At 48.3% G+C, this 26,130-nt stretch overlaps 2 protein-coding genes across 5 annotated transcripts in view; one reads left to right on the top strand and one right to left on the bottom strand.

Annotated features, from left to right (window-relative positions):
* Positions 1-25,886, top strand: part of MARF1 (meiosis regulator and mRNA stability factor 1) — a 73,717-nt gene extending 47,831 nt beyond the window's left edge. For 2 of the 4 annotated variants that reach the window (XR_008960299.1, XR_008960297.1), the window contains 5 exons: positions 446-620; positions 11,888-12,044; positions 20,745-20,808; positions 21,315-21,426; positions 23,973-25,886. The gene's annotated coding sequence lies outside the window, so the exon portion shown is untranslated. Of the gene's footprint in view, positions 1-445; positions 621-11,887; positions 19,202-20,744; positions 20,809-21,314; positions 21,427-21,578; positions 21,741-23,972 lie in introns of those variants that run through there. The other 2 variants (XR_008960298.1, XR_008960300.1) reach the window with 2 other exon arrangements.
* On the bottom strand, positions 2,192-13,217 carry BMERB1 (bMERB domain containing 1). Its single transcript, XM_057315115.1, has 4 exons — positions 13,145-13,217; positions 6,287-6,401; positions 4,945-5,027; positions 2,192-2,304 (listed from the first exon to the last, which is right to left on the bottom strand). The coding sequence occupies exons 1-4, from the start codon at positions 13,215-13,217 to the stop codon at positions 2,192-2,194; spliced, it is 384 nt and encodes a 127-aa protein (XP_057171098.1).
* Positions 25,887-26,130: the final 244 nt, after the last annotated feature.

Here is a 26,130-nt window from a genome sequence, read left to right as displayed (position 1 = left end):
GAGTGTCCTGGGAAGCTCACAGAGTCTGGCTTCATGCTTGGTGTAGGGCAGTGAAGGAGACCATGGGGTTCCCTAGGGCCAGTGAGGGGGCACGAGCAGTGGCCAAAGGCAGCCTCTTTGGCTTCAGAGTGGTAGGAAGTGGTGTGCAGGCCAAAGCCTGGACTGAGGCACAAACACATCTGAGACGGTGGGAGGGATTGAGGGTGTGCTGCCACTGGGAGAGCCATGGAACCCGAGGCTCCAGGGTCCTCAGTCAGAGATATTTTGTGTCAAGGGCAAAGTTGCTGTGTGACTTGAAAGACCTTCAGATTCACTTTTGATTTACAAAGATTTTTGAGAAAGATGACCTAAGAAGTTTACTTTTATCTTAAGAAAAAAATCAAATTCAGATGAAGCTCTGTCCCCTAGGGTATTTATCTTAACATTCTTTTTTTTTTTTTTTAAGATTTTTTTATTTATTAGAGAGAGAAAGAGCATGAGCAGGGGAGGTGCAGAGGGAGAAGGACAAGCAGACTGCACACTGACCATGGAGCCCATCATGGGGCTCGATACCAAGACCCCGGAATCATGACCTGAGCTGAAATCCAAAAGTCGGACGCCCAACCAACTGAGCCACCCAGGTACCCTGTGACATTCTTGATTAATACTGAAAAAGTAGAAGCAGCCTAAATGTCCGATAGTAAGGTAAGGGTTAGTTAGATAGATTATGGCATAGCCACAAGATGGATTATTAAGCAGTCATTGCAAATATTTGTGAAGAGTGTTTAATGTTACAAAGAGCTCTTAATGATGTGGGAAAATGATAGTGATATAACGCTGAATGAAAAAAGAAACTGGTTATAAAATGGTACAATATGACGCCAATTATGGGGGGGAAAAAAAAGCATGGAAGGAAATCTGCCAAAAGGGCAGCGTGGTCTTGAGTTGGAAAATTTGTGGGAGATACAAACAGAAAACAAGGAACTTCTTTATACTTTCTATACTTTTAAAAGGTTTACTGTGTCCACGGATGAGTTCCATAATCAAGAAAAAAGTAAAAAAACGTTAAAAATGCTGTGTACGTGGTTTCCATTTTTATTTTCTCTGATGGATGATTGCACATCAGTGAGTCTTGAGTTACGCTAACTACGTTAGGCCGGTATGACACACACGTACAGAGAGATCACACGGATTGTGCCGAGCTGGCTGTAGCAAATGTACATCAAGTTACACAGGTGGAATTATTAGGCTGGTTAAAATACACCACCAAATGATGGGACACGGTTGGGTCAGGCCACCTCTCCCACCTGCCACTGCTGTTTCCGGAGGTCTGTGTGTTAGGCTGGTGAGTGGTGTCCTGCTGGCACTCCCTCCAGTGGCCCGCAGTGGGTGGAGAGCGCCTGAGTCAGCATCTGCTCTGGGTCCCCTTCTCATCTGCCCATGCCTGGTGTTGGAGCCTCTAGCTCTCTGCTACCTCTTCTGAGCACTGCTTGTGCTCCAGCATAGGCCCTCATCCCCACTGTGCTCCACACACCTGGGGCAGACATTGCAAGGGAAGGAAGAGCCAAGAGCGAATGGACACACTCCGGATATGAACCGTGCCCAGACACAGGAGGGGAGAAAGCAGGAGACGTAACCACAACACCACACACAAGCTCAGTCTTTACAGATGGGCCCTCGTGTCTCCAAGATGCATGGGCTGTGTGGAGCCCTCCCTCCAGAGCACAGCGCCTGGGAGAGGACAGGTAGGGGACAGAAGCTGTGCCCATCTGGGGCAGGTCTGACAGCAGAGCTAGAAGGGCGGATGGGAGATGTGTCCAACATGGTGCTAGATTGTTGAAAAGTCACGACTATACACACCTGGGGATCATGCCCCTGTCCCAGTTCATTCGCACGGTGGGTTAGATATAGATAGATAGAAGTGGAGATATACTTTTTCAAGGGAGGACCTTTCCTGGTGGTTGGATAAACAGTGAGACAGACTCCTGGGTTTGGCATGCTCTGGGGGGGGCCATGCGACGGTGAGGGACTCCCTATTGCTACACTCTGTACAGGGCGGCCGGGCCCGCCCGCAACGCCCACGGCCCCTGGCGGCAGTCACAGGCTTGCCTTCAACCCCTTCCGCCTCGGAGAGCTCTTGGGCCCCGGTGAAATGGGGGCTATGAAGACAAGGGGGGGGTCCCCGTGGCCCCGGGGGCACCCCACGTGGGGGCTACATGATATTGCACTGGGTGGCCCCACAGCAATCCTTGATGAGTGCCAGCCCAGACTTGGCCACCGTGGGCTTGCTAGGTGGGGGCTCTGCTTTCTTCTCTGCTCGGGAGCCTGCAGCAGGATAGGAGCACAGAGGGAGAGAGGGAAAAAGGGAGAGAGGAAGAGGTGATGTAAGGAGAGCCCTGACCATCTGCAGCCCCTGTCCCATCCCAACCCCTAGCCAGGCCTTCTCCCACTCCACAGATCAGGTTCCAATGACTGTTCCCAACTCCCTGTGAGCCCACTGGCTTTCAGTCCTCAGCTTCCAATCACAGCCTTAAGCTCTTATTCTATTCAGTTCTCTTTGCTATTGTATTTGCCAAGCCTGGCACAGGGTCCGGCATTCAAAATATTTGCTGAACAAATAAATGGGAAATTTTGTCCAGGTCACTTTAATTCGGGGCTTTGTGTCTTTCAATTCTGGAAATTGGTTATACATTATCTTTTCAGATACCTCCAACACTTGTTTTCTGTTATCACTACTTCTAGAATGCCTGTTAGAAGTAAGTTGGATTTTCTTATTCTACCTTCCATGTTTTAGAAGACATTTTCCATCTCTTTGTCTCTTTGTATTACATGCTGGTTAATTTCCTCAGCTCTGTCTTCCAATTTATGAATTGTCCCTTCAGCTCTGTTTAATCTACGAGTTTTTACTTCCATGACAATAGTTTTTTTAGAAATCTGATTGTTTGCAAATCTACCAATTCTTTTCTCATGGCCTCCTGCTATTTCATTTTGGGTTTTATCCCATCTCTTATCTCTTTCGTCATTTTAAATATACCTAGTTTATTGTCTCTTTTAGATAATCTGTTATCTCTGGTTCTTGGGAGGACAGACATTCTCTTTGTGGCATCTACTGACTCCACTCATGGTGGTTCAGTTCTTTATGTGTTTAATTTTTTTTGAAAGATTTTATTTATTTGACAGAGAGGCAATGAGAGAGGGAACACAAGCAGGGGGTGTGGGAGAGAGAGAAGCAGGCTTCCCGCCGAGCAGGGAGCCCAATGCGGGGCTCGATCCGAGAATGCTGGGATCATGACCTGAGCCGAAGGCAGATGCTTAATGACTGAGCCACCCAGGCACCCCTTTTCTAAAAAATTTTTTAATTTTTTAATTTTTATTTTATTTTATGTGTTTAATACAATTTTTATCGAGAGCTCATTTTCATGGAGGTTATTTTATCTGTGGGTTACATATTGTGGGATGCAGAAGGGTCCCCACTGAGCAGTTTTGCCTTTGCTTTGCTGGGGTCCCAAAGATTTCAGTGGCTAATTAAAATTAGTTTTAAACTAATTTTAATTAAACTAATTAAAATTAGTTTTAATTTTTCAACTTTAGATCCCAGCACTAAATGACTAGTGTAAATTTGGACACTTCGCCCCTTGCATGGGGTATGGGCTGGGTGTTTTGATTTCTTGCCAGGTTACATTTTGCTATCCATAACCCTGCATAAAAGGCAGTTTTCTTGCTCCTTCCCCACACTGTTAGTGGAGTTTTTCTAATTTGCCTTTCATGGAAGAGACAGTCCACCAAGGATGCTGGATTTAAGCAAGGACCGTACACCTTGGGATATTAGGGGCCTGCAAAAGGAACCTTCTTCTTTATTCCCTTGCACTCTACAGCACTTTTCATGGGATCTTAATAGATGGTCAAGGAAAACTGAGTGTGTGGCCATAGTAGATGGTGGCGGCCTTTGTGTTTTGTCTTCCTAGCAAGATTTCTAGTCGCTTCACTCTGGTAACAGCCAATGTCCCTGTGGCTATAGGAGTAGGCATGCAACCCAGATCTGGCCAATCATAGTATCCCAGCCTCTTGATGATGGTGATGGCCCAGGAGGTGGAAACATGATCCAAGAAGGGCCAATCAGAATATTCCCCTGAGATTGATGTGTTTGGATACCAGGAGAGAGAACAGATAGTGTTGTCTTGCTGCTGCTGAGTTACGGTTCTAGAGTTCAGGCCCCATGAAGAAGGCCTGTGTAGTGGGAGAAAATGAAACTCATGTACAAAGAGGGGCAGAAATAGAAATGGAAGGAAAATGAGGGCATTCTAACAGTGTCTAGTCCCCGAAGCTATTTCCTGTTGCTCTTCTTCCAACGAACCCCCCTTTTTGCGAGGGCAAATTTGAATTGGGCATCCATTTCTTATAACTAAACGTAGCCTCACTGGGTCAACAAAGAGAAGCAGGACCTCTTATCACTTTTATATGCTAATAGACATTGGCACCAAACAGAGGGTCCAATACATAGCATTTTCCGAACTTATATCACACGGAAACCCTTTCACTCTGAGTATCAACAGAGGTTGGAGTTCCCTGAACCTCTGCCCCCACCTTTTTGCCTCAGTGGCCATGGAACTCCTAAGAAATCCACCAAACCTGTGATTGATAAGGGACAGCTGCTGCCAGGACCAGCTACCCAGTCTGCCGAACCCAGGGCAAAATGAAAATGCAGGGCCCCTTGTTCCAAAACTGTTATGAACCTCAAGACAGCAATAGCAGAACATGAAAGCAGGCACAGTGCCCTTCTGGGCATTGGGGCCTGGGCAGCTCCCCTGGTAGCATGGCCATGAAGCTGACCGCACCTGCTGCCATCATGTGCCCAAGTCTGAGCTCTAGAAAGCATTTTGTCGTCCGCCCTCTGGCTCCCAGACCTATTTTAAATTTCCTTTTCTCCTGGATGGGGGAAGGAGGAGGAATAACGTAGGCACTCACTGGCTGGAGATTTGGTTACTTTATCTAGAGGTTTTAACTTGATTCTCAGGAAATCCGCCATTTCCTTGTCTTCTTCTTGCTCCCTGTGGAGACAGGCATGTAAAGACAGGAGGGAAGTAGCGTAAGCAAGGAAAGCATCAAGGAACTGAGGAGATGCGGCCACAGGTTCAGTGTGTGGGACCATGTATCAGGCTTTCTGGCTGGCGCGGGCATGCTTTTGTGTGCTATGCGTGGCTGGTACACGTATGCTGCACGTTACATGTGGATGGGGAGTATATGTTGTTCTGTGTTCTGTGTGGGTGGTGTGCCCATGTTGTTGTGTGTTAGGTGTTGATGGTGTGTGCATATTGCTTTTGATGAACTTGTTCTGAAGCACAGACATGTATCAACAGTGGAGTAACTGTCTCCCCGGGGCCAGGGTGAGATCCTGGGGCAGAGGCAGGGCCATGGCAGGACCCAGCTTCTGTAAGGTAACACCCCTCCTGACCCTCTGCCTTTAAGTCAGCCTACACATCTGCACTCCCACGAGGTACGCGGCAAGTGTCAGAGAGCAAGTCACCTGAACTCTTCCAAGAGTCACCAGGAAAAACATCAGTGGGCCCAGCCTGGCTGAGCCAGGCAAGGAGCATTCCAGGCCTCAGAGGTCCCAGGAGGACACAGACAATAAAGAGCTAGATGCCTTCTGGGTTGGAGGAAGCCCTGTGAGCCTCTCTCCTTGTGGGGGGCTCCAAAGGCCTGGCTCCAGGACAAAAATACTCAAGAATCAACATTCACATCTTTCCTATGAGCAGGTACACTGTGGCTCCAGGGCTCATGGTTGGCCAGATCAAGTGGCAGGTGCATCTGTAAGTAGGAGACCCCAAAGGCTAGGGAGGGGCACTGGAGCCACCAAGGGCAGGGGAGAGAACAAAGCGAGGAAGTGGAGAGGGCAGGCAAGGAAGCAAGTCAGTACAGGGGGCAGGGTTTCTGCAGAAGCACACAGAAGTTTCCAGAAGTGGCCTTGATGAACAGTTTGCCTTGGGACAAAGGTCAGTGAAGAGAAAGTGTAGGAAGCTCTGCCATGTGTCATGTGATGTCATTCCTCCCTGGTCACTTCCTCGAATAACATTGACTTAAGACCCACAGGCCTGTGCAAGACTTTTCGGAGCTGGATCCCAGTTTCCCTGGAATGTGCGACAGGTCCTCAGGCCAGAAGGCTGGGGGTTCATTTGGATCCAGTGTGTGGGAGCATTTGCCGAGGCCACACTTGTCAGGCCAGGCCGTGAGTCCCTGCAGCGGAAGATGGGTTTGGGAGGAGGCTGAGGGCTGCATTCTCGGAGCGTGGGGACAGGAGCCCACTCACCTTAGCCGCTCAACCTCCGCATCATCCACCAGAAAGTCTCTCTTCTGCACCAGCTTGTGGATCTTCTGGATTAGCTCATCCTCTCTCTGCTTCTGCGGCTTGGTCTTCTCTTTTTCTGGGAAGAAGAAAACACCAGCAAAGAAACAGTCGAGTGCAACTGCTGGAAGCACGTGAGTCCAGGGGCCAGGGATGAGATCCCGGCTCTGTCATGTCACTCGCTGGGTGACCTTGAAGAAGCAACTGGACCTCTTCAAGGCTCAGTTTCCTTTCCTGTAAAGACACACGGTGGGGCTTAAAGGCAGTGGCGTTAGTAAATGGCTTAGCACAGAGCTGGGCCTGTGGCAGGTACTCAGGAAGTGGTAATGATGCAACAAGGTGGTCATGCAGAAGGCAGGGGGCTCGGAGGTCTCAGGCAGGGGTGTGGGAGGGAGTAACTCTACAGCCAGGGCTAACCAGTGTGCACATGGAGATCATCCATGCTGCGGGCTCTAGTTCTGTCCCAGATACCAAGGGCTAGAAGGCTAAAGAGAAAACAAAAGTCCCAGAGCTGGAGATGATGACTGAGAAAAGAAGAAGGGCAGAAACTTGAACCTTCTTTGGCTCCCTCTGCTCAGACCCCTTCAGAAGATAAAAAGTGTGGGGGAGACTTGTCTGTAGGCACCACCCACTGGCCTCCAGGTACCACCCACTGGCCTCCAGGCACCACCCACCTGCCTCCAGGTACCACCCACCTGCCTCCAGGCACCACCCACCTGCCTCCAGGCACCACCACTTGCTTGGTGATGTGATCCTTTTGCTTGCCAACATCATCCACCTACTTGCCAATGAGAATTGCCAGATTGCCAGCTTCACCCCCTGCTTGCTGGCACCACACACCTGATACCTAACATCTCCATGTGCTTACCAACGTGACTCTCCCACTTGCTTCTCATCTCCTCCAGCACACCACCTTAGCCCAGGCCATCTCCTCCTGGACCATGTGTGCATTCCTAACTGGATTCCCTGGCCGTTCCCTCCAACAACCGTGAGCACCCATTGTAGAACCAGACAATCCTGCCTTCACACCCTAGCTCTCCTCGCCCTAGCTGTGCAACTCTGGGCATGTTCCTCAACCTCTCTGGGCATCCAGTCTCTCAACATAGATAATCATGAAGTTGCTGCAAATTTTAAGGGAGAGAAACCAAGGAAAATAGGCTCACTGCCTGGTATGTAGTAAGGGCTCATGAACTGTCAGCTGCTCCTATTATAAGTTATCATTTTACATCGTCATCGTTTTAATGATTAAATACTCTCCTCTTAAATACTACTGAATCAGGTACGAAAGAAAGACTTATTTAATGAATGAAAAGCAAATCTCCTAGCATAAGTGTGCAAATGAGAAGTGCTTCATAAATTGCAGCTATTATATTTGTATTCCCATGAGCTTGTCATTTCTATTTAATCTCTGTTTCTCAACCTTGGTGCCGCTGATATTCCAGACTGGATCATTCTTTGTTGCAAAGACTGTCGCATAGACCATATGGTGTTTAGAAGGATCCCTGGCCTCTACCCACTAGATGCCAGCAGTACCCCACCCCAGACGTGACAACCAAAAATGCCTCCGGACATTGCCCAATGTCCCCAGGGGGGGCAAAATCACCCTGGTTGAGAACCACAACTTTAGTCCTTTCCAACAACCCTATGAGGGAGACAGTATTTTTATGTCCAAGGGGAAGGTGCCATGGCCTCTCCAGCCGGGGCTATGCATCCCCAGTTCTGAGGTGGCAGTGGGGGCCAGCGGAAGTGAGATGTCACATCTTGGCTTGTCCCAGAGGAGCCCTCAAGGCAGGAAGGGCCCCAGGCATTCTCTCCAACCAGACATACTTGCACCCACCACTGGGGAGCTGGTGAATGATCTTCTGACCCTGGTTGGAGAGGCATGAATTTCTTGGCCATTCAGTGATCTCTTTCCTTAATACCTTTATCGATGCCAGGAGCATTGTTTCTCCCCCACCCCCTTACACTCAGCTGCATCCTTCTAGTCACCTGGCCCTGGTCCAGGGAATACACAGAAAGACTCAACATGGAGTTGGAGGAGAAGGTAGGGAGAGGTAGAGTAGGAAAGCAGAAGAAGAAAGAAAATATTAATATGTGAATTTCTACACAAAGGTCACTGGGAAAACTTGATTTCCTGGGGAAATCAATGGGACTGGCGTTGAGGACCTGAGCTCTGTAGCTAACCGGTCCCATGACCTTGCCAACCCATGTTTCTCAGCCAGGCAGTTGATGATATTTCAGGCAGAATTCGCTCTTCATGCAGGACCCCCCTGTGCTGCAGGTTTGGGCATCCTTGGACTCAGCCTACTGAGTATGGGTACTGATCTTGTCTTAATTTAAGCTTTTGGTATTTTGTTTATCATGGATTGTGTGTGTGTGTATGTGTGTGTGTGTGTATTTTGGTATTTACTTATTTTACTTATTTTATTTTAGAGACTGTCAGAGAGAGTGCACGTGGGTGGGGTGAGGGGCAGAAGAAGAGAGAGAATCCCAAGCAGACTCCCAACTGAGTGCAGAGCCCAACGTGGGGCTCAATCCTATGACTCTAAGATCATGACCTGAGCCAAAATCACAAGCCAGACACTCAACCAACTGAGCCACCCAGGCACCCCTGTTTTGGTATTTTAAATATTGCATTAATATAGTATTTGTCCTGGTTACTGAATTTTTTTGTGTTCTGGCTGAGTACCTTGTCCTCCTCACTCTAGTCCTGGTTCTGGTCAGTCAGGCACCCCAGGGACTGTGTCAGCCAAAGAACCCTGCTCCCATCCATTTCTTCCTGTGTTCTAGAGCCTGCCACAACCCCGACTGGAGCGCCTGTGGCCTGAGGTGGCCCTGGCTGGGTCCAGTGGTCACACACCCATGTCTTCTTTGCCTCAGTAGCTCCCATGTGTTCTGCTGAGCCAAGAGTGATCTCAGAAATTGACCCATGTTAGGCCCATCAGAGTTCTCCTCGGAGGCTGAAAATTAGGACACAGAGGTCCTAAGAGTTGTTTTTTTGTTAAGTTTTGTTTTGTTTTGTTTTTGTTTGTTTGTTTTTGCTGTGAAAGAGAGAAAGCGGCAAGGGGCTCAACGCTCAGAGACAAAGACCCTTTGTTCGTCTTTGCGCCCGCCTTTATTGGTCCTTCAGGATAATCATAAACCTTTATCATTGTTTCTCAAGCACATGATGTGTGACAAGGGGTCTTACTGGAACTAGGAGGATCTGTTTACGGGAAGGATACAATATGCTAATCTGCATGTTCTAGGAGTTCTGCTAAACATGGAAGAGTTGGGTTTTTGTGTGAAAAGATCATGGGAGGGAGATGGAGTGGGCTTGCTTGGCTCATCCAAAGCACAGGGAGAGAGAGACAGAGACAGACAGAGAGGGAGGGAACATTCCAACAGCTTTCCTGTCTCTGGTTCCGGACCTTTGTGAGGTTGGGTTGAGCTTCAGGCCAGTATTGGGTTGAATAGTATCCTCCCACCCCCCACCCCCAAATGTCATGTCTACCCTATTTGGAAATAGGATCTTTGCAGATGTAATTAGTTGAGCTGAGGTCGTATTCACTAGGGTGGAGCGTAAATCCGACGACAGCTGTCCTGTGAGAAGGCGAGAGGACACATAGAAGTACAGGAACAAAGCCACGGGATGACAGAGCAGAGATTGGAGCAAGGCAGCCGCAAGCCAAGCAGCACCAAGAACTGTCGGCAGTCCCCAGGAGCCGGAAGAGGCAAGGAAGGGTTCTCCTCTAGAGCCTCTGGAGGGAGCAGGTCCTGGCCCACACCTGGATTCCGGACTTCTGGCCTCCAGAACTGAGGGAGAAACAATTTATATGGTTTTACGCTGCTGAGTTCGAGGGAATTTGTTAGGGCAGCCTTAGGGAGCTCATACAATGGCCCAGGGCTCCAGGAGCCTGCCCTGTCCTTCCAGTAACTGCCCATTCGGTGCTTCCAGCAGCTGGGGTGGGTTTTTATACCTTTCAAGCTAGTTCTGGGCGGGATATAAAATGGGACAGCAGAAGCGGTTGTCCTCACAAGGTAGCTGCTCCTCACGGCCACATGAGACTTTAGAAAAGGACCCGTGCCAGAACTCCACACTAACTGAATCGAATTTCTAGTGGGTGATGCCTAGACATTGCTCTTTTTGCTCCCTTCTTGGACTGTTTTGCATCTGACATTTGACTTTCCATGCTAACAGTCTTCTTGCGATATAATTCGCATACCATAACGAGTCCCCTATCGAGTCAAGCAGCCATGATCGCAGTCAACTCTAGAACAGTTTGATTGCCTTGAAGAGAAACCCTATACTGTTTGCTGTGCACCCGCACCGTGCCTGGCACCTGGTGAGTGCTCGTGGGAGCCGCAGTGTCTGAAGGGTCTGCTAGCCGCATATGCCGTTGGAACAAGAATGTCCTGAGTGCTCCCACGGTTTGCATCTCCCACCTCCTGGCATCTGCACAATGACCATGGGAGGCTGGCATTATTGGCCTCATTTTGCAAACAAGGAATTTAAGGCTGGGAGAAATTAAGTTGCTACATGAAGGCCACCTGTCTGGCCAGTCTGGATTCAAAGCCAGGTCACTATACTCTAAAGTAGGGGTTCTTGGGGTGCCTGCATGGTTCAGTCGGTGAAGCATCTGCCTTCGGCTCAGGTCATGATCCCAGGGTCCTGGGATCGAGCCCCGCATCGGGCTCTCTGCTCAGTGGGGAGTCTGCTTCTCCCTCTCCGTCTGCCACTCCCCCTGCTTGTGCTCTGTCTCTCTCTCTGTCAAATGAATAAGTAAGATCTTAAATAAAATAAAACAAAAATACAGAGTAGGGGCTCTTAGACAGGTGGCAATTTTGCACCCCCCTGCCAGTGTATATTTGGCAGCACCTGGAGACATTTTTGGTTGTCATAGGTGAGGGGGAGGTGCTACAGGCATCTAGTGGGTCGAGGCCAGGGGTGCTGCCAAACATCCTACAGCACACAGGACGGGCCCCCCACCAGCCCCAGCAAAGAATGGCCTTACACGTTCCTAGTGAGAAGGCATTTAGAACAGTGCCTGGTTCTACAACGCATTCTCTCACTCTCTCTCTTTCTCTCTCTCTCTTTTTTTTTTAGAGAGAGTGTGCACGAGTGGGGTGGGAGAGGGACAGAGGGAGAGAGAGAATCCTGAGCAAAGACTCCACGCTGAGTGCAGAGCCCCACACGGGGCTCGATCTCACGACCCTGAGCTCATGACCTGAGCTGAAACCGAGTTGGCTGCTTAACTGACTGAGCCACCCAGGTGTCCCCTGGACTGACAACGCCTTCGGCTGTGCTTCCTGCTCAGTCCCAGCTACAGCTCGCTGGTACCAGTGTGCGCCAGGCCCTATCTCTTCCCACTGACTTGTGAGCGGCTAGAGTAGGGAATCACCAGGGCTTGCACCTGTACTGCCTCTTGAGACCTACTTACTGAGTGGATAGGAGGGCCAACATATTCCAATAGAGGCCAATGGCTGTTTATCTGGCCTGTGCTGCTGCTTCCCAAGGCCCAGGCAAGGTTCTTTTTTTTTTTTCTTTTTAATATTTTTTTTTAAAAGATTTTATTCATTTTTCAGAGAGAGAGCACAAGCAGGCGGAGCGGCAGGCAAAGGAAGAAGCAGAGCCCCACTGAGCAGGGAGCCAGATGCGGGACTCAGTCCTATGACTCTGGGATCATGACCTGAGCCAAAGGCAGACGTGTCACCGACTAAAGCCACCCAGGCATCCTCCAAGGTAAGGTTCTTGAGACAGACTTGTCTCAAGATACACCTTCCCTTAGCACCTGCCAGGCCCTCATTCCTGCACTTAACCCAGCCTGGATGGGCGGGGAAGGCTCTCTTGGGAAAAGAGGCCAAATAAACTAGGACCTGAAGGGTGGGTGGAAATTGTGTGTGTGTGTGTGTGTGTGTGTGTGTGTGTGTGTGTGTATTTATCTGGCTTTATTCCATATACTTGAAGCAAAACAATATTTTCCAACTCAATACCTACCGAAGCAGATATGGCACTATCATAAACAAGATGTGAAAGAGATTTCATAATAGTTTTTTAACATGCAACTTTTCTCATTAATTATTTGTGGGTTTAGAAAAGATAATTATGGTTCAAAAAAAAGGAACTTAGGTTAAATGGTAATAGGTTTGTTACTGTCTTGTTAACACGAATTAGTATATAAATATGTTACAAGGGTGGGTAGAAATTTGTTCAGTTAATGACAAGAACAACAGTAATAATTTCTTAAGCACTTACTATAGGATGGGAACTGTGCCTGGCATCATACATGTTTTTCCCCTCAGTCAATCCCACAACGATCCTACGAGGTAGATACCGTTATTGTCCCAGTTGACAGGGGAGGAAACGGAGTTTTGGTGGAGTAAGTTGCTACAGGTCATGTCATTAATAATCGACAGATCTAGGTTGGACTCCAAAGTCATACTCTACCTGCCCCCCCAGCTAGAATAGTAGTAGTAATAATCATTAATACTTGCGGGACTCTTCATTTTGGACCAGATGTGAAGCTAAGCCCAAGGCTTGCCATGTTCCGTGCATCACAGTGGGATTTATACCCAAAGAGTTAAGTTCTATGACTGTTACTACCCCATCTCTGGAGGATGGGAAATTGAGTGTCAGATAAAGTGACTTTCCCAAGGTCAAGGAGGAGGCCAGAATGAAGACTTGAAGCTGTGTCTACCAGACTGGGAGCGCCGCATTGCAAGGATGGGGCTGTGCTTGGAGAAGACATGAACTCTGTCTTTCAGACCTAAGGGGGGCTGGCTGGGGCAGCGAGGGGGGGCGCTGGGCAGCTCCTTGACTCGGCTGGAGTCCCACGTGCTTACCTGGGATGGCGACCAAGTTCTGTAGCTCCTGCTTCAGGTCCATAATGTCATTGCAGAGCTGGATGTCATCCATCCTGGGGAGACAGGACCAAATCCCACAGCAGGTCACACTGACAGAACGTTCTACACCCTGAGCATCACCCAGTTTGAACAAAGACTGTGGGGAGGACGTTGTCCTTTGTAAAGAGCACCCATGCTCTTTATACAAGTTCTCCCTCAAAAGAAGAAAACCAGGGGCGCCTGGCTGGTTCAGCAGGAAGAGCACATGACTCTTGATCTCGGGGTCATGAGTTTGAGCCCCACGTGGGGGGTAGAGATTACTTAAATAAATACAAAATTTAAAAAGAAAAAGAAGAAAGACAGAAAGTGCCCATTATCCTACTACTTAGAAATGACTGATCACTACTGATAACCCCGTGATGGAATTGCTTTTGGTCTTCACGTCCTCACTTCTGTTCGCTCATACGAATGAGCTCCTGCTGCAGACTCAGTGTTTTCTATTAGCAGCTATGTTGAAAAAATTTTTTTAAACATTATAGAAATGCACAATGTAGAGGAAATCTCCCTCAATCCTTTAGGGAAAGAGAAAAAAAACACATTGTCAACGCTTTGGTATATATTCCTCCAGATTTTTTAAAATGTTCCTGTTTATACTATAAGTTATGACATCGTTGCTATTATACAAAAACATTTTGGAATTTTTTAACTTAATGATATATCTTGGGCATTTCTCCATGTCAGGACATGCACACCTCCTCGTTTTTAATGGCTGCATAGTATTCCGCTGTATTGATACATGGTGATTTATTTAACCATTCTCCCAGCCACAGACATTTGGGTTGTTTCTAGGATCGATTTCTAGAAATACATCAATTCCTAGAAAAATTAATTCCTAGAAAGGCAATCACTGGGTCAAGTGACATGAACACTTGCATTTTATCTTTTATTTTTAAAAAATATTTATTTAAGAGAGAGAGAGTGCATGGCTGGGATGGGGCAGAGGGAACGGGAGAGAGAATCTCCAGCAGACTCTGTGCTGAGCGCAGAGCCTGATGCGGGCCTCGATCCCAGGACCCCGAGATCTTGACCCGAGCCGAAACCAAGAGTCGGATGCTCAACCGACTGAGGCACCCAGGTGCCCCAACACTTGCATTTTAATTAGGAACTTCCAAATTGCCCTCCAGATGGACGGTGCATGATATTCCCGCCAACTGTGTGCAAGGATGCTCACTCCTATAATCTCAGTCCTCGGGCTGCATCGTGTGTTACAGTTTTGTAGGTGTGCTACAACATTAACTTACACTGTTGTAAACCATGTGTGTACTGGGTACCCGGAACTTCCCCAAGTATATTTATTAGGGCTGCTTCAATTACCCCCCTGTCTTGATTACTTAGGTGGGGTTTTTGGGTTCGGTTTTGGGGTGCCATTTGAGCCACTGTTGGATACACGTGGATTCACAAAAGGCTTTTTCTTCAAGTTGGATTATTTGGGGTGGGGACCGTGCATTCTCAGAAGCGTCACCACTGAGTACAAAGGGCTTGGCATGGCTACGGCTTATGAGACGTCTTTTTAAATCACTTCCCCGTGGGGCATGGAGGGTATCTGCCTTCACTCTGCACGCCTTTATTGAACATTTCCTGTGTCCACCACTGTCGTGGGCTCCAAGCATGCGGCAGCCTCCTCTGCCCCCGGGAGCTGAAATTTAGGTGGGGTGACAGAGCGTGAACACAAATACAATAGAACGTCACATGCTCTGAAAAAGAGTAAAGCGAGGGGCAAGGGGATGGAAGGGCCAGTTTGGACACATCATCCTACAATCAGGAAGAGACAGGGGAGCATTCATGTTCTCAAAGGACTCAACTGAGTGCACACAGCAAGCTGGAACAGATCAAGGCTAGAAATCAACTGCTCTGAGGCCACTGATCTTCCTGCCTCCTTCCTGGGATCTGCTGCCCCCATTTGGAAGTGCCAGCCACAGACCAGCTTGGGGCCTCCTGCCCTTTGCTGGCCGAGAATCGCCCGTTATTGCCCCTTCTGATCCTAGCTCGCAGCTTTCGGGACAAGCCACAGGATCGTCTCCCTGTTGCCAGAACCCCCCCACCAAGCATTTGTCAGGCCCTGTCCTAAAATGTCCTAGCAGGTGCCAGCTGCCTTGAGTGAGCTGGGGGGCTTGCCAGAAGGGCACAGCCTGTTCCCGTGGGCTCCCGTCGGCAATCGTTCAACTGGAGGGGCTCCAGAATCCTTTGCCACGTCGACTGCAGAGATCAGCCTCCATCCGTGGCTCTAATGAGGATGCTTTTGTCTCTGGGGGTATTTGGCAACGTCTGGAGACATGTTGGTTGTAACAACTGGGCATGTGTGGGGATGGCTGCTGGCACCTACTGGGTAGAGTCCAGGGATGTTGCTAAACATCCCACAGCACAAAGGACAGCGCCTCAGTAGAGAACGATCTGGTCCGAATGTCAATCATGCTAACGCTGAAAAATCATGGGTTATGACCATGGAACTGAGTCAGGTACCTGACTAATAATTTTCAAAAGACGAAAGGAAAGGTGGTGAAAGGGACAAAAGAGAGACAGACAGTGGTCAGAAGCAAGAGCCCTGGTGCCCAACAGCTCTCCTTCTAAGGGGCCCATGCACCAGCGACTGAACTTCTCTGAGCCTTACTTTCCTCCTTTTTAAGATGAGAATAGTAACAGTTTGCTGCCCAAGATTATTCTGCATGTCAAGTGCTGAGCATGTGCCTGGGACATATAGAGTAAAATGCTCAGTAACTGGTATCTAGTAAAAGTATTCGCTATGACAAAGAAGCAGGGAGAGAAAGAGAAAATGATGCTGGGAGAATATGTGACAAATGGAACGTGTTCAACCTTAAAAATAATTCTTGGTAATATTCCTCTATATCAGAGTTTTAAAATAAATTCTTATCTAATCATAGAAGACACCCTGCTCACTGCAGAGTTTTTGGAAAACACCAGTGGGTACGAAAAAGGAACCTAAAATGATGCGTGACCTTGACCTCCCGTGCACCCAGAGGCCACTGTTCTACGCTGAGTGTCTCCGTGTAGCTCACGTCAGTCTTTTCTCCCTTCTGTAACCCAAGTGTGGTGGGCTTGCCCTGGGAGTCCTTTGCCCTCACTCTCTGTCCATCTCGAAACTGTCAGCTTGAGTTTGAGTTCTCCGAAATACACTCAAATCCACCTCCATTAACAGGTCAGATGGAATTCTTTGGAAACTCTCATGGGGAGTCATGACGCAGCTCCTCATAAAAATCCCTTTTCAATCATGCTCTTTTCTTCACATTTTTCTCTTGCTACCGGCTTCCACGTCTTCTTTTTCTGTCCCTTTCTCTTTCACACACCTTGTGGCCAAAGGAGGGTCCTCCCGTCCCAAACAATCCAGCTCTGGTCTTCAACCGACAAACCCCAGTTGGCAGAGCCCAAAGCCTGGTGGTTCCTCGAGCATCCCCCAGGAAAGGAGCTGGTTCCCCTCCTCCTCCCCAAGCTATATATCAGACAATTCACCTCAATAAAAATCAGGTCTTTTCCTGGAAAATGGAGTGATGGGTTCTGCCATTAAAGGAAACAAAAAGTCACCATGTTTTGAGCATTTACTACGGGCCAGGCACTATCTCAGCACTTCCTGTGCATAAGCTCATCTAAATCTTCACAGCCATCCTCTGGGAGATGTGTTTTTATCCCCATTTTACAGACGAGGAAGTGGAAACTAAGCAACGTGCTCAAAGGCCCCCCCTGAGAAGTGGCAGTTGGGGTTCAGCCTGATCTTGGGCTCTTGCTCACTTTCCCAAGGTGTCTCCTCTCCACATGGCTCCATGACCTGCAGCTGACACGGTTCATGGCCCATTGAACTGACCGCCCTCCACCTTCTTCTCAGAGCCCTGAATTGTTCGGGAAGCAAGGTCTTCAGCCCCCAGTGGAAACCAGCTGTCTTCATAAGCTCAGGCTGCCATAACAAAACACCATAGATTGTGTGGCTCAAACCACAAACATTGATTTCTCACAGATCTGAAGGGCTGGGATGTCCAAGATTAAGACGTCAGCCAGCTCAGCTCCTGGTGAGGGCCTCCTTCCTGGTTTGCAGATGACTACCTTCTTCCTGAGCTTCACAAGGTGGAGAAAGAGATCATCTCTCTGGGGTCTCTTGTATAAGGGCCATAATCCCATTCATGTGGGCTCCACCCTCATTACCTAAGTACCTCCCAAAGGCTCCACCTCCAAGTACCATCACACTGGAAATCAAGGCTTCAACATATGAACTTCGCGGGGAGAAATTCAGTCCTCAGCAACAGTGATGGCAATCCCATCTGCCTTTGCCGGACATCCACTTTTCCAGGCTCCCTTGCAGCTAGAGGTAGACATGAGACCCACTTCTGGCCAACGAGATGGAAGAGGAAGTCTGCTTGGGGGCGCTCCTGGGCAAGATGATCTGAGTCCCGAGTGCTAGCCCCCACCCCACGTCCGGACACTTCTGCAGTTGCTGTGGTGAGAGCGGCAAGGGGAAGGGAGCAAAGAGCTACCTTGCTGATGCTCAGACCAGCTGCATCTGGACTTCTTGGTAAGTAAATATTAAATGGCCTTATGATTTAAGTAGAGTGACCAACTGTCTTGGTTTGCCTTGAACTGTCCCGGCTTTAGCCCTGAAATTCCTATGTCCAGGGAAACTGCTCCATCCCAGGGAAACAGGGACAGTTGGTCATCCTAGATTTAAGACACTAGGTTCTAAAAAAATTTTTTGAGGGAGGGCAGAGAGAGAATCTTAAGCAGGCTCCAAGCCCAGCTCGGAGCCTGCCACAAGCCTTGATCTCTGAGATCGTGACCTGAGCTAAAATCAAGTGTCGGATGCTTAACCGACTGAGCCAACCAGGTGCCTCTAGATTTAAGACACTACTAATGGAATGTTCTTTTATTTATAGCTGAAGACATCTTCGCTGATACATGTGCATGGATATGTGTGCTTTTAATAAAACATATTGCCCATCAGTATATCCTCCTCATTGCAAGCATTACATCGTGATGGAATTTCAGTGCCATTAAATTATATTGTTAAAAAAGCATTTCAGTAGTTCATGCAAAGCACTTTTGAAGCTTGGCTGGAACTTTTGAATAAGGCACGTTCGTCCAGTTCTCGGCAGGAATAGAGCTAAGTCCTGGAAATCAAACTCTGCTGTTGCCAGCTCGTTCCAGCTTGTTCCAGAGAGAGAGAGATGTCATCTCCAAGAACTTGATTAATGCGATAGGGAAAAGAAGCCAGCTTGTGTCGTTCTGTGTCCTAGGCTTTCATGCTGGGACGATGGAGAAAATCGGTCATTTTACCAGCCCGGGGCGGGGAGAGGTGATCACACTCTGTCAGCATAATAGCGCAGCTGCTTTACAAAGTATCTTTGAACATGACACGGTCTGGAGCCTAATGGAAATCCAGCAGAGACCGCCATGTGAAGGTCGAAGTAGACTGACAGAGGAAGAGGCTGACTTTTAAACATTATATTTATCTGGCTCCTTCTTTGATAAGTTGTGGATGCTTGGCATTCTGGGGATGGGTGAGAAGACAGAGCACCCATCCAGAGACAAAGCACTGGTCTAGGTGTGGAGCCTGGATCCCAGCCTAAGTCCCACCACAAACCTCTCCTAGGACTAAAAGAAAAACTGTTTTTCTATACACTCTACACGTCTGACACCAAATGCGTGTGTTTCTCCGCACCGAGCAATTCTCCAATTCTTGGCGCATCCTGACTGGGTGTCCTACGGTGTGACTCAATTCCGATACTCGCTGCCTGGGGTTAGCACAGACCCTAAGGTTAAGGGTTCCGTCCCATAAGCCTGCCCCTACTTCTGATGCCGATCTCCAGTCTGGATTACCTGTTCTTCTGACCAACTGGCCATAAATTGGGGTTCCCATGACCCCCTCCTCAGGTTCAGTGCTTTGCTAGAACGCTTGTGAAATTCGAGGAAACGTTTATTTACATTTGCTGGTTTATCATAAATGATATGACAAAGGATACAGGTGAACAGCTTAATGAGGAAGAAGCACAGAGCAAGGTATGGGGAAGGGGCACAGGGCTGCCGCGCCCTCTCTAGGCTCTCCAGACATCATACTTGAGAGATTTTTATGAGGCTTCTTCACATCAGCATGATTCATTCTTACGCCAGTCTCCAGATCCTCTCCCTTCCCTGGAGAATGTTCCAAGCTTCTAACCATGCCTTGGTCCTTCTGATGATCTGGCCCCATTCTAAACCCAAATAGGGACCCTAGCCACCAGTCATCTTATTAGCTTATAAGGAGACACTCTAATCACTCAGAAAACTCCCAGGGGCTCCTCATGTCAGGAACATTGGTCTAAGACCAAATAGTAGCACAAAAGAATCTCCTAGCACTTCCTATCAGGAAAGTATGAGCCTGTCCCAAGCTTTGTGTCAGAAACTGAGGTCAAAGCCCAGACATACTTCTTATTATACCACAATGACTTCAGGCAAGCCATTCCTTCCCCTAGGAGCTCTGTTTCCTCATGTATAAAATGAGGGGATCCCTGGGGCCATGTTCTGCTAGCACCCAGATCCAGCCAGACCTGAGTGCAGCTCTCAGTTCCACTGCTCACCAGCTGTACAATATGGGCAGGTCCCTTTACTGCTCTGGGGCTCAGTGCTCTCACTATGGAAAAGGAATAACATCCTTGTCTTGGGGTTGCACGAGCATGAAGAAAGCTCACAGAGCGGAGCAGGCAGCCCTGTGCTTCACCCACACCCAGTAGGTGCACTGGGAAAGGCCACTTCCTCCTGCCCCTCCGCCCTGGCCTGTCACCTGGCAGACACTCCTGAAAAATCTTCACCACCATTCCTGCGTCAGAGAATGAGTCTCGCTTTCATAAGCTGTTTTCATTTCCTCAAGCCGAATGGCTCGGGGATGAATATGGGCATTTGTTTAGTGTTCTTGGATTAATGAGCTTAAATGCTAACCCTGGGTTGGGGAGAAGTACTGAGACATTTCCAGGGAGCCTGTGGGCCCAGCCACCTCTCAGCATCCCGCCGGGGATCAAGGGCCCAGACAGGGGCCTGCCACGGGCATAGGTGACACATCTATGAGAGGGACGTCTTTGTGACACATCACTGAGGAACCAGCTGCCTGTTTGCTCCCCGAGGCACATTTACGGTCTGCATGTTAACTGGCTTCTCCTTTGGGTTGTAACCCGACCCTCATTCCTAGATGCAACCCTCTCTTCCCAAAAGAATGTCACCTCCCTGGAGTGCCGATGACTCTTCTCTCCCCCAGAGCTTTTCTAGAGCGGCTCCCTTTTGAGTCAAAGGAAATTACTAGCACTGCGAAAACTCATCACACGGAACCGTGGGGGGTCTGTACCCTCTCTTGTGTGCATGTTACATGTCGATTAATAATTTACCTGAAAAAATTATCAACAATATTGGTGAATTTTGTCTTAGGCCTAGAAGGGTATTTCTGATCTTTTGTTACTGTATACATATTCCTTGAAAACAGCCTCCCTGTAAAATATGTCAAGCAATAGAGAAGTATAACCATATTTATTTATATTTTTGGCATTTATTCATGTTTTTGTCCTCTTGGTTCCAGGCTCTGGGCTAAGCATGTTACACAAAACATCTCCATTAACTCTCACCTCGACCACCCCCCCCAGGTGAGTACTATTATTTTTACTCCTCTGACGAGGTCAGGAACTTGTTCAAGGTCACAGAATAGGTGACAGGAACTTGAATCTAGGCAGTCTGGTCTCTCCACCAGGGAATATGCAAGTTCCATCCCATATGGTGGTTGGAGCTCAGGGAGGACAGAGATAAGAGTAGTTGGAAGGGAGTTTTCTCCTCGTGAAGGGCCACTTACAGGAGCATGACCTGGGCGGCTGGGGAGATGGGCGCCAGGCACTCAGGCAGGGGGGGCAGCTCACTCAAACACTGACTGTAGAAAGGCGTGTGGTGTCCCCAAGTGTGTGGCAGTGAAGCATCCACCTGCATAGGACATATTGGTGGGTCTGGGTTACAAAGACCTACCGTGGAGCCATCTTAGGTTCTAGAGTGAGAGCATGGCATGGCAATGGGTCTTTGAAAGCCAGTTTGGCAGATGTGGTGACCCGTATGTGCACACCAAGAAGAAAGAGCACCCTCACTCTGAACTTTCTGTCTACAGTGCTCAGGAGCCTTCGGAGACAATAAGTTTGTTTTGAATCTTCAGCAGCGTTGACAAGCTATGGCCCACAGGCCAAATCCAGCCCACCATCTGCTTTCGTACATTGCATGAGGTAAGAATGGGTTTTTTTTTTTCTGCTTTTGGGTTTTGTTTTGTTTTTTGAGAGAGAGAGAGAGCGCATGCACACGTGCGGTGGAGAGGAGGGGCGGAGATGGAGAGGAGGGGCGGAGGGAAAGGGAGAATCTTAAGAGACTCCACTTTCAGCACGGAGGCCAACACGGGCGGGGCTCGATCTTACGACCCTGAGAGCACGACCTGAGCCGAAACCAAGAGTCAGACGCTTACCTGACTGAGCCACCCACGCGTCCCTTGGTTCGAATGGTTTTTACATTTTTAAATAGGAAAAAAATGAAAAGAAGAATAAAATTTCCGGACACATGAAAATTACATGAACTTTGAAGGTCAGTGTCTATAAATAATGTTTTATTGGAACACAGCCACGCCCATCGGTTCACATGTCGTCAGTGGCTGCTCTCGCTTAACTGCAGAGGTAATTGGGACAGAGACTGTATTATGGCCCGCTGGACTCTCAAATTTTTACTGGTTGGCTCTTTGTAGAAATGTTTTGTTGCATCCTGATCTTCAGAAAGAACCATGTGTCAATCAGAGACTAATTGGGTTGCTGAGGCTGGAAGAGCTCTCACCTTATATGGATGAAGAAGCCCGTGCCCAGAGAGGGGAATATTGACCCCGGATGCATTGATTTGCTGACTTGTCTAATAAATCAATCATCCAGAAAATACTTATTTAAGAGCCTACTGTGTGCCAGGCTTCCTGACTCAGTTTTCACTTGCACCAGCCACCAAGGCCACGCGGCAAGCCGGCAGGGCTCTCCCAGGTCCCGCTGCTTTTAACTAAGGGTCCAGCGCACTCTCATCTCCGGGATCCAGTGGGGAATTGGGCTGTGCCCCACGCATAGAAGGTTGGCCAACAGATTGCCTGCAGGCACCAGCTAATGTGATTTGGCAGTTTCTGCAACCGCATTTGTCCTTCTGCGCGCGTCCTTTGTGTCTCTAAAGGAGATACGAAGTTCTGAGATTTCATTCCTTATTTACTATGTTTATCCCCCAATCTCCTACAAAGATAGAGCCTAGACTGAGACACATAAGTCGTCCCTTGGATGGCTTAGCAAGCTAGGAAGGGGAGAGGTGTTCTGGCCTTGGGTTTCTCTAATCCTAGCCTTGAGGCCCTTGGCTGAGTGGCTCACCAAGAATTAAAGATGTGGACTGGGAACATGGGCAGCTTGTTGGTTAAGCATCTGCCTTCGGCTCAGGTCATGATCTCGGGGTCTGGGATGGAGCCCCGCATTGGGCTCTCTGCTCAGCAGGGAGTTTGCTTCTCTCTCTCCCTCTGCCTCTGACCCTGCTCGTGCTCTCTCTCTCTCAAATAAATGAATAAAAATTTTTTAAAAAAGATTTAAAGATGTGAATAAAGATTAAGGTTCAAACAGGTGATGGTGGGAGGGAAGAAGAAGAAAGAGGAGGTGAAGGAGAAGGGAGCGAGGAAGGAGAAGGGAAGGGAAGAGAGAAAAGGAATCATATAAATGCCCAATAATAGCTCATGGTTCCATATATAATTTTTCAACCTCTATGAGGAAGAACTGAACAACCATTACAAAGTCATGGCCGGCCAAACTGCAAGATTTTCTCAAGAGGACCCCTCGAGAAAATACAGCCAACAGAGAATAGACGAGGAAAGACGCTAAGGGGTTAGGGTTGCCAGACTTAGCAAACAAACAAACAAAAACCAGGGCACCCAATTATATTGGATTTTCCGATAAATATTGGAATAACTTTTAGTATAACGAGGCTCCACACGATATTTGGAACATACCTGCTCTAAAAACAGGATCCGTGGTTTATCTGAAATTCAGATCTAACTTGGCGTCCTGTGTTTTCTCTGGCAATCCTATGAGAAGAGGGAAGCCAGAGTTCCAGCCTCAGGGGGGGTTTCCAAGCCCAGGGGGACCTGTTTTGTGCTGGGGGAGAGGGGTATTGTTCTGAAGGCCTCAGTAATCAGAATAATGGCTGCATCTCCTAGACTCATCTCTCCCCATGGCCACTGGAGAGCCCTCTGTTGACTGGTTTCCTGCAGTGTGGGAGTTTGAGAAGACAGAGATGAAAAGCCTGAAGGAGGAATAACAAATATGGGCCATGGGCTGATGAGAGGAGAAAACTGGGGACAATTTGGGAACCTATGTCAAGGGCTTTGAAAACATTTAAACTCTTGAGCCCACTGATTCCATTTCTAAGATTTCATCCTAAAGAGATCGTTAAGGGTACCATAAAAATTTAGCAATAATTATGTGCAATGCAGACTTGTTTGCAACAGCAAAACACCAAAAGCAACTTAAATGTCTGCAAATAATCGCAGACTGCTTAAGTAAATATGGGACATATGCATAGCGGAATTCATAACACAGACATTAAAAATCATGCTCAGGAGAGATGGGATAGTAGAGAATAAACCATATAAAAATGGTTAACAAATGTCAGGATCCGATTTTGCACAGTACCTATGCATAGACTCCATTTGAAATGTTACAATGATGATTTTGAAGGAATTTTTATGTCGTTCATTTGCTTCTCTGCATTTCAGGTTTTTTTCTACAATATGCATGTGTTATCTGAAACCACCGTGGTTAGAAAAGATACTTGGTATGATATCTGGATGACTTTTAAAGCATTTTGTTTTGTGGGGCGCTTGGGTGGCACAGTCAGTTAAGCAGCCAACTCTTGGTTTTGGCTCAGGTCATATCTCAGGGTCGTGGGATTGAGCCCCACATTGGGCTCTGTGTTCTGCTTGAAATCTGCTTGCAATTCTCTCTCCCTTTCCCTGCCCCTCCTGCTTGCGCTCTCTCTCAAATAAGTAAATCTTTTTTTTTTTTTTAAGGCATTTTGTTTTTCGTTTTAAATTACCACAGGCCACCCCCTTTCTCAGAGGCAAACTCAGCCAGCCTTGGATCACTGTAAACACAGTCAAAGCCCCTCTGTGGCCTTATCTCTTTGGCCTCCTCTCTAACCAGAGAGCCCCCGTTGTGGGCTAGCAGCCCACCTGCATGCCCATGTCAATCCTGACCCGCAACCTTCAGGCCTGTTCTCCCTTCAAGTCTTCCCCAATCCAGAGCAGCTTCGTCTCAGACTAATTCCTAAGCAGCCCCTGGGGCGGCCTTCCTGATGCTCTCGGGCTAATCAGGTGCTCTTCTTTCACGCTGCCAAGACCCCATGTCCTCCCATCGTCCAACCTCCTGATAATCACCTAGGCGCTGGTGTTTCTCCCCAAATAGCCCGTGTGCACCCTTTAAGGCACTTTGCCTCCTTCCTCTGGGGTTCTCGTACGTCCCCTGTGCCTGACACATCGCAGTCAGCCTGCGATCAGGAAAAGCAGGCAGGTGGGCACAGAGTACACACAGTCCTGGAGTTTTATTAACACAAGGCCCCAAGACGGCAAGTGCAGGTGGAAAATTTTCCAAATTCCATGAGAGAGATCTCATGAGGGCAATGGCATTTATCAAAGGCGGTGAGTCACCCCCAGAGAAATCCAATTAAACATCCGCATTTCAAGGGATCCTGCTTTGCATTCTGCTATCAATACAGTTTCTATTCTTGAGCCCCTTCGTCATCGGGTGGCTCTGGGACCCTCCTGAGCGGGTACGTTCTCTGCTACCTGCTGAGTTCCCCCTAACACTCCAGCTCCTCTCCCAAATCTACCTTCCCCACTGCCACGGCCATCTCGCACGTTGATCCGGGACTAACAGCAGCTAGCATTCACTCAAGCACGCACCCCGGTCAGGAACTGGATCTGGCACCATCTCATGTAATTGATAGGTCAGGTATGATCATTCTTAACCTTACAGAAGGCTCAGAGAGGTTAAGTAAAGCATCCAAGATCACACAGCTGGCAAACGATGAAGGCAAGATTTGAAAGAAGGCATCTGACCCCAGAGCTCTAACAATTGCCGCTATAACACACTGACCAGAGGTGCTCCGCAGACACACCAGGTTGTCCCGTTCTGCCCCAGGACCACGCCGCCCCTGTCCTTTGCCCTATCCCTGCCACCAGGAGCCTCTTCAAATGCTTTCAACAAAGGGCAGCTCCAAGATGTGGACTTTCTTGGGGGATGACTTCAGTTCCATCCCATAATTTCCATTAGCCGGCAAACCCACTTAGACATTTTAATGTTTTTCAGATGGGCAATAGGAATTTCCCCCAATTTTGTGTAAAGTGTAAGTAAAAAACTTGGTAGAAAGCCACACTCTTGTTGTCCTGTCCCACCCACTGTCAGTAAGGACAGTGGTCATGCTGTGGTAGATGCAGATTTCAGATCAATCCCCTGCTCCCTCCTTCTGACAACATTGCTGGCCTGAAGTCCCCTGTACAGGAATTCCAGGGGCGCCTGGGAGGCTTAGTCAGTTAAACGTCTGCCTTCGGCTCATGTCATGATCTCAGGGTCCTGGGAGTCTGCTTCTCCCGCTCCCTCAAATAAATAAATAAAATCTAAAAAAAAAAAAAGGAATTCTAAAGCTGTTATTCCTTACTGAGCATCTAAGGATGGGGAAAAAAAAAATCTTAGAAACAATTTGCAAGCCCCAAACCCAGGAAGGGCTCCCTTACTGCTCTCCCCACCCATCTTTGGTAGTCTATGCACTGGGCTGCACAGTCCACACTCTGCCTTAGCTCTAGACGTACCAAAACACCAAGCATCCTTTTGGAGTGTGAACTCTCTGCAATCACCACCCCAAGTTCCTGTTAGATT

Source organism: Ursus arctos, unplaced genomic scaffold (genome assembly GCF_023065955.2).
Source record: "Ursus arctos isolate Adak ecotype North America unplaced genomic scaffold, UrsArc2.0 scaffold_2, whole genome shotgun sequence".
In the NCBI taxonomy this organism is placed as follows: domain Eukaryota; kingdom Metazoa; phylum Chordata; class Mammalia; order Carnivora; family Ursidae; genus Ursus; species Ursus arctos.
The sequence above is the reverse complement of the archived record's forward strand: the minus strand, read 5'-3'. Positions and strand labels throughout refer to the sequence as shown.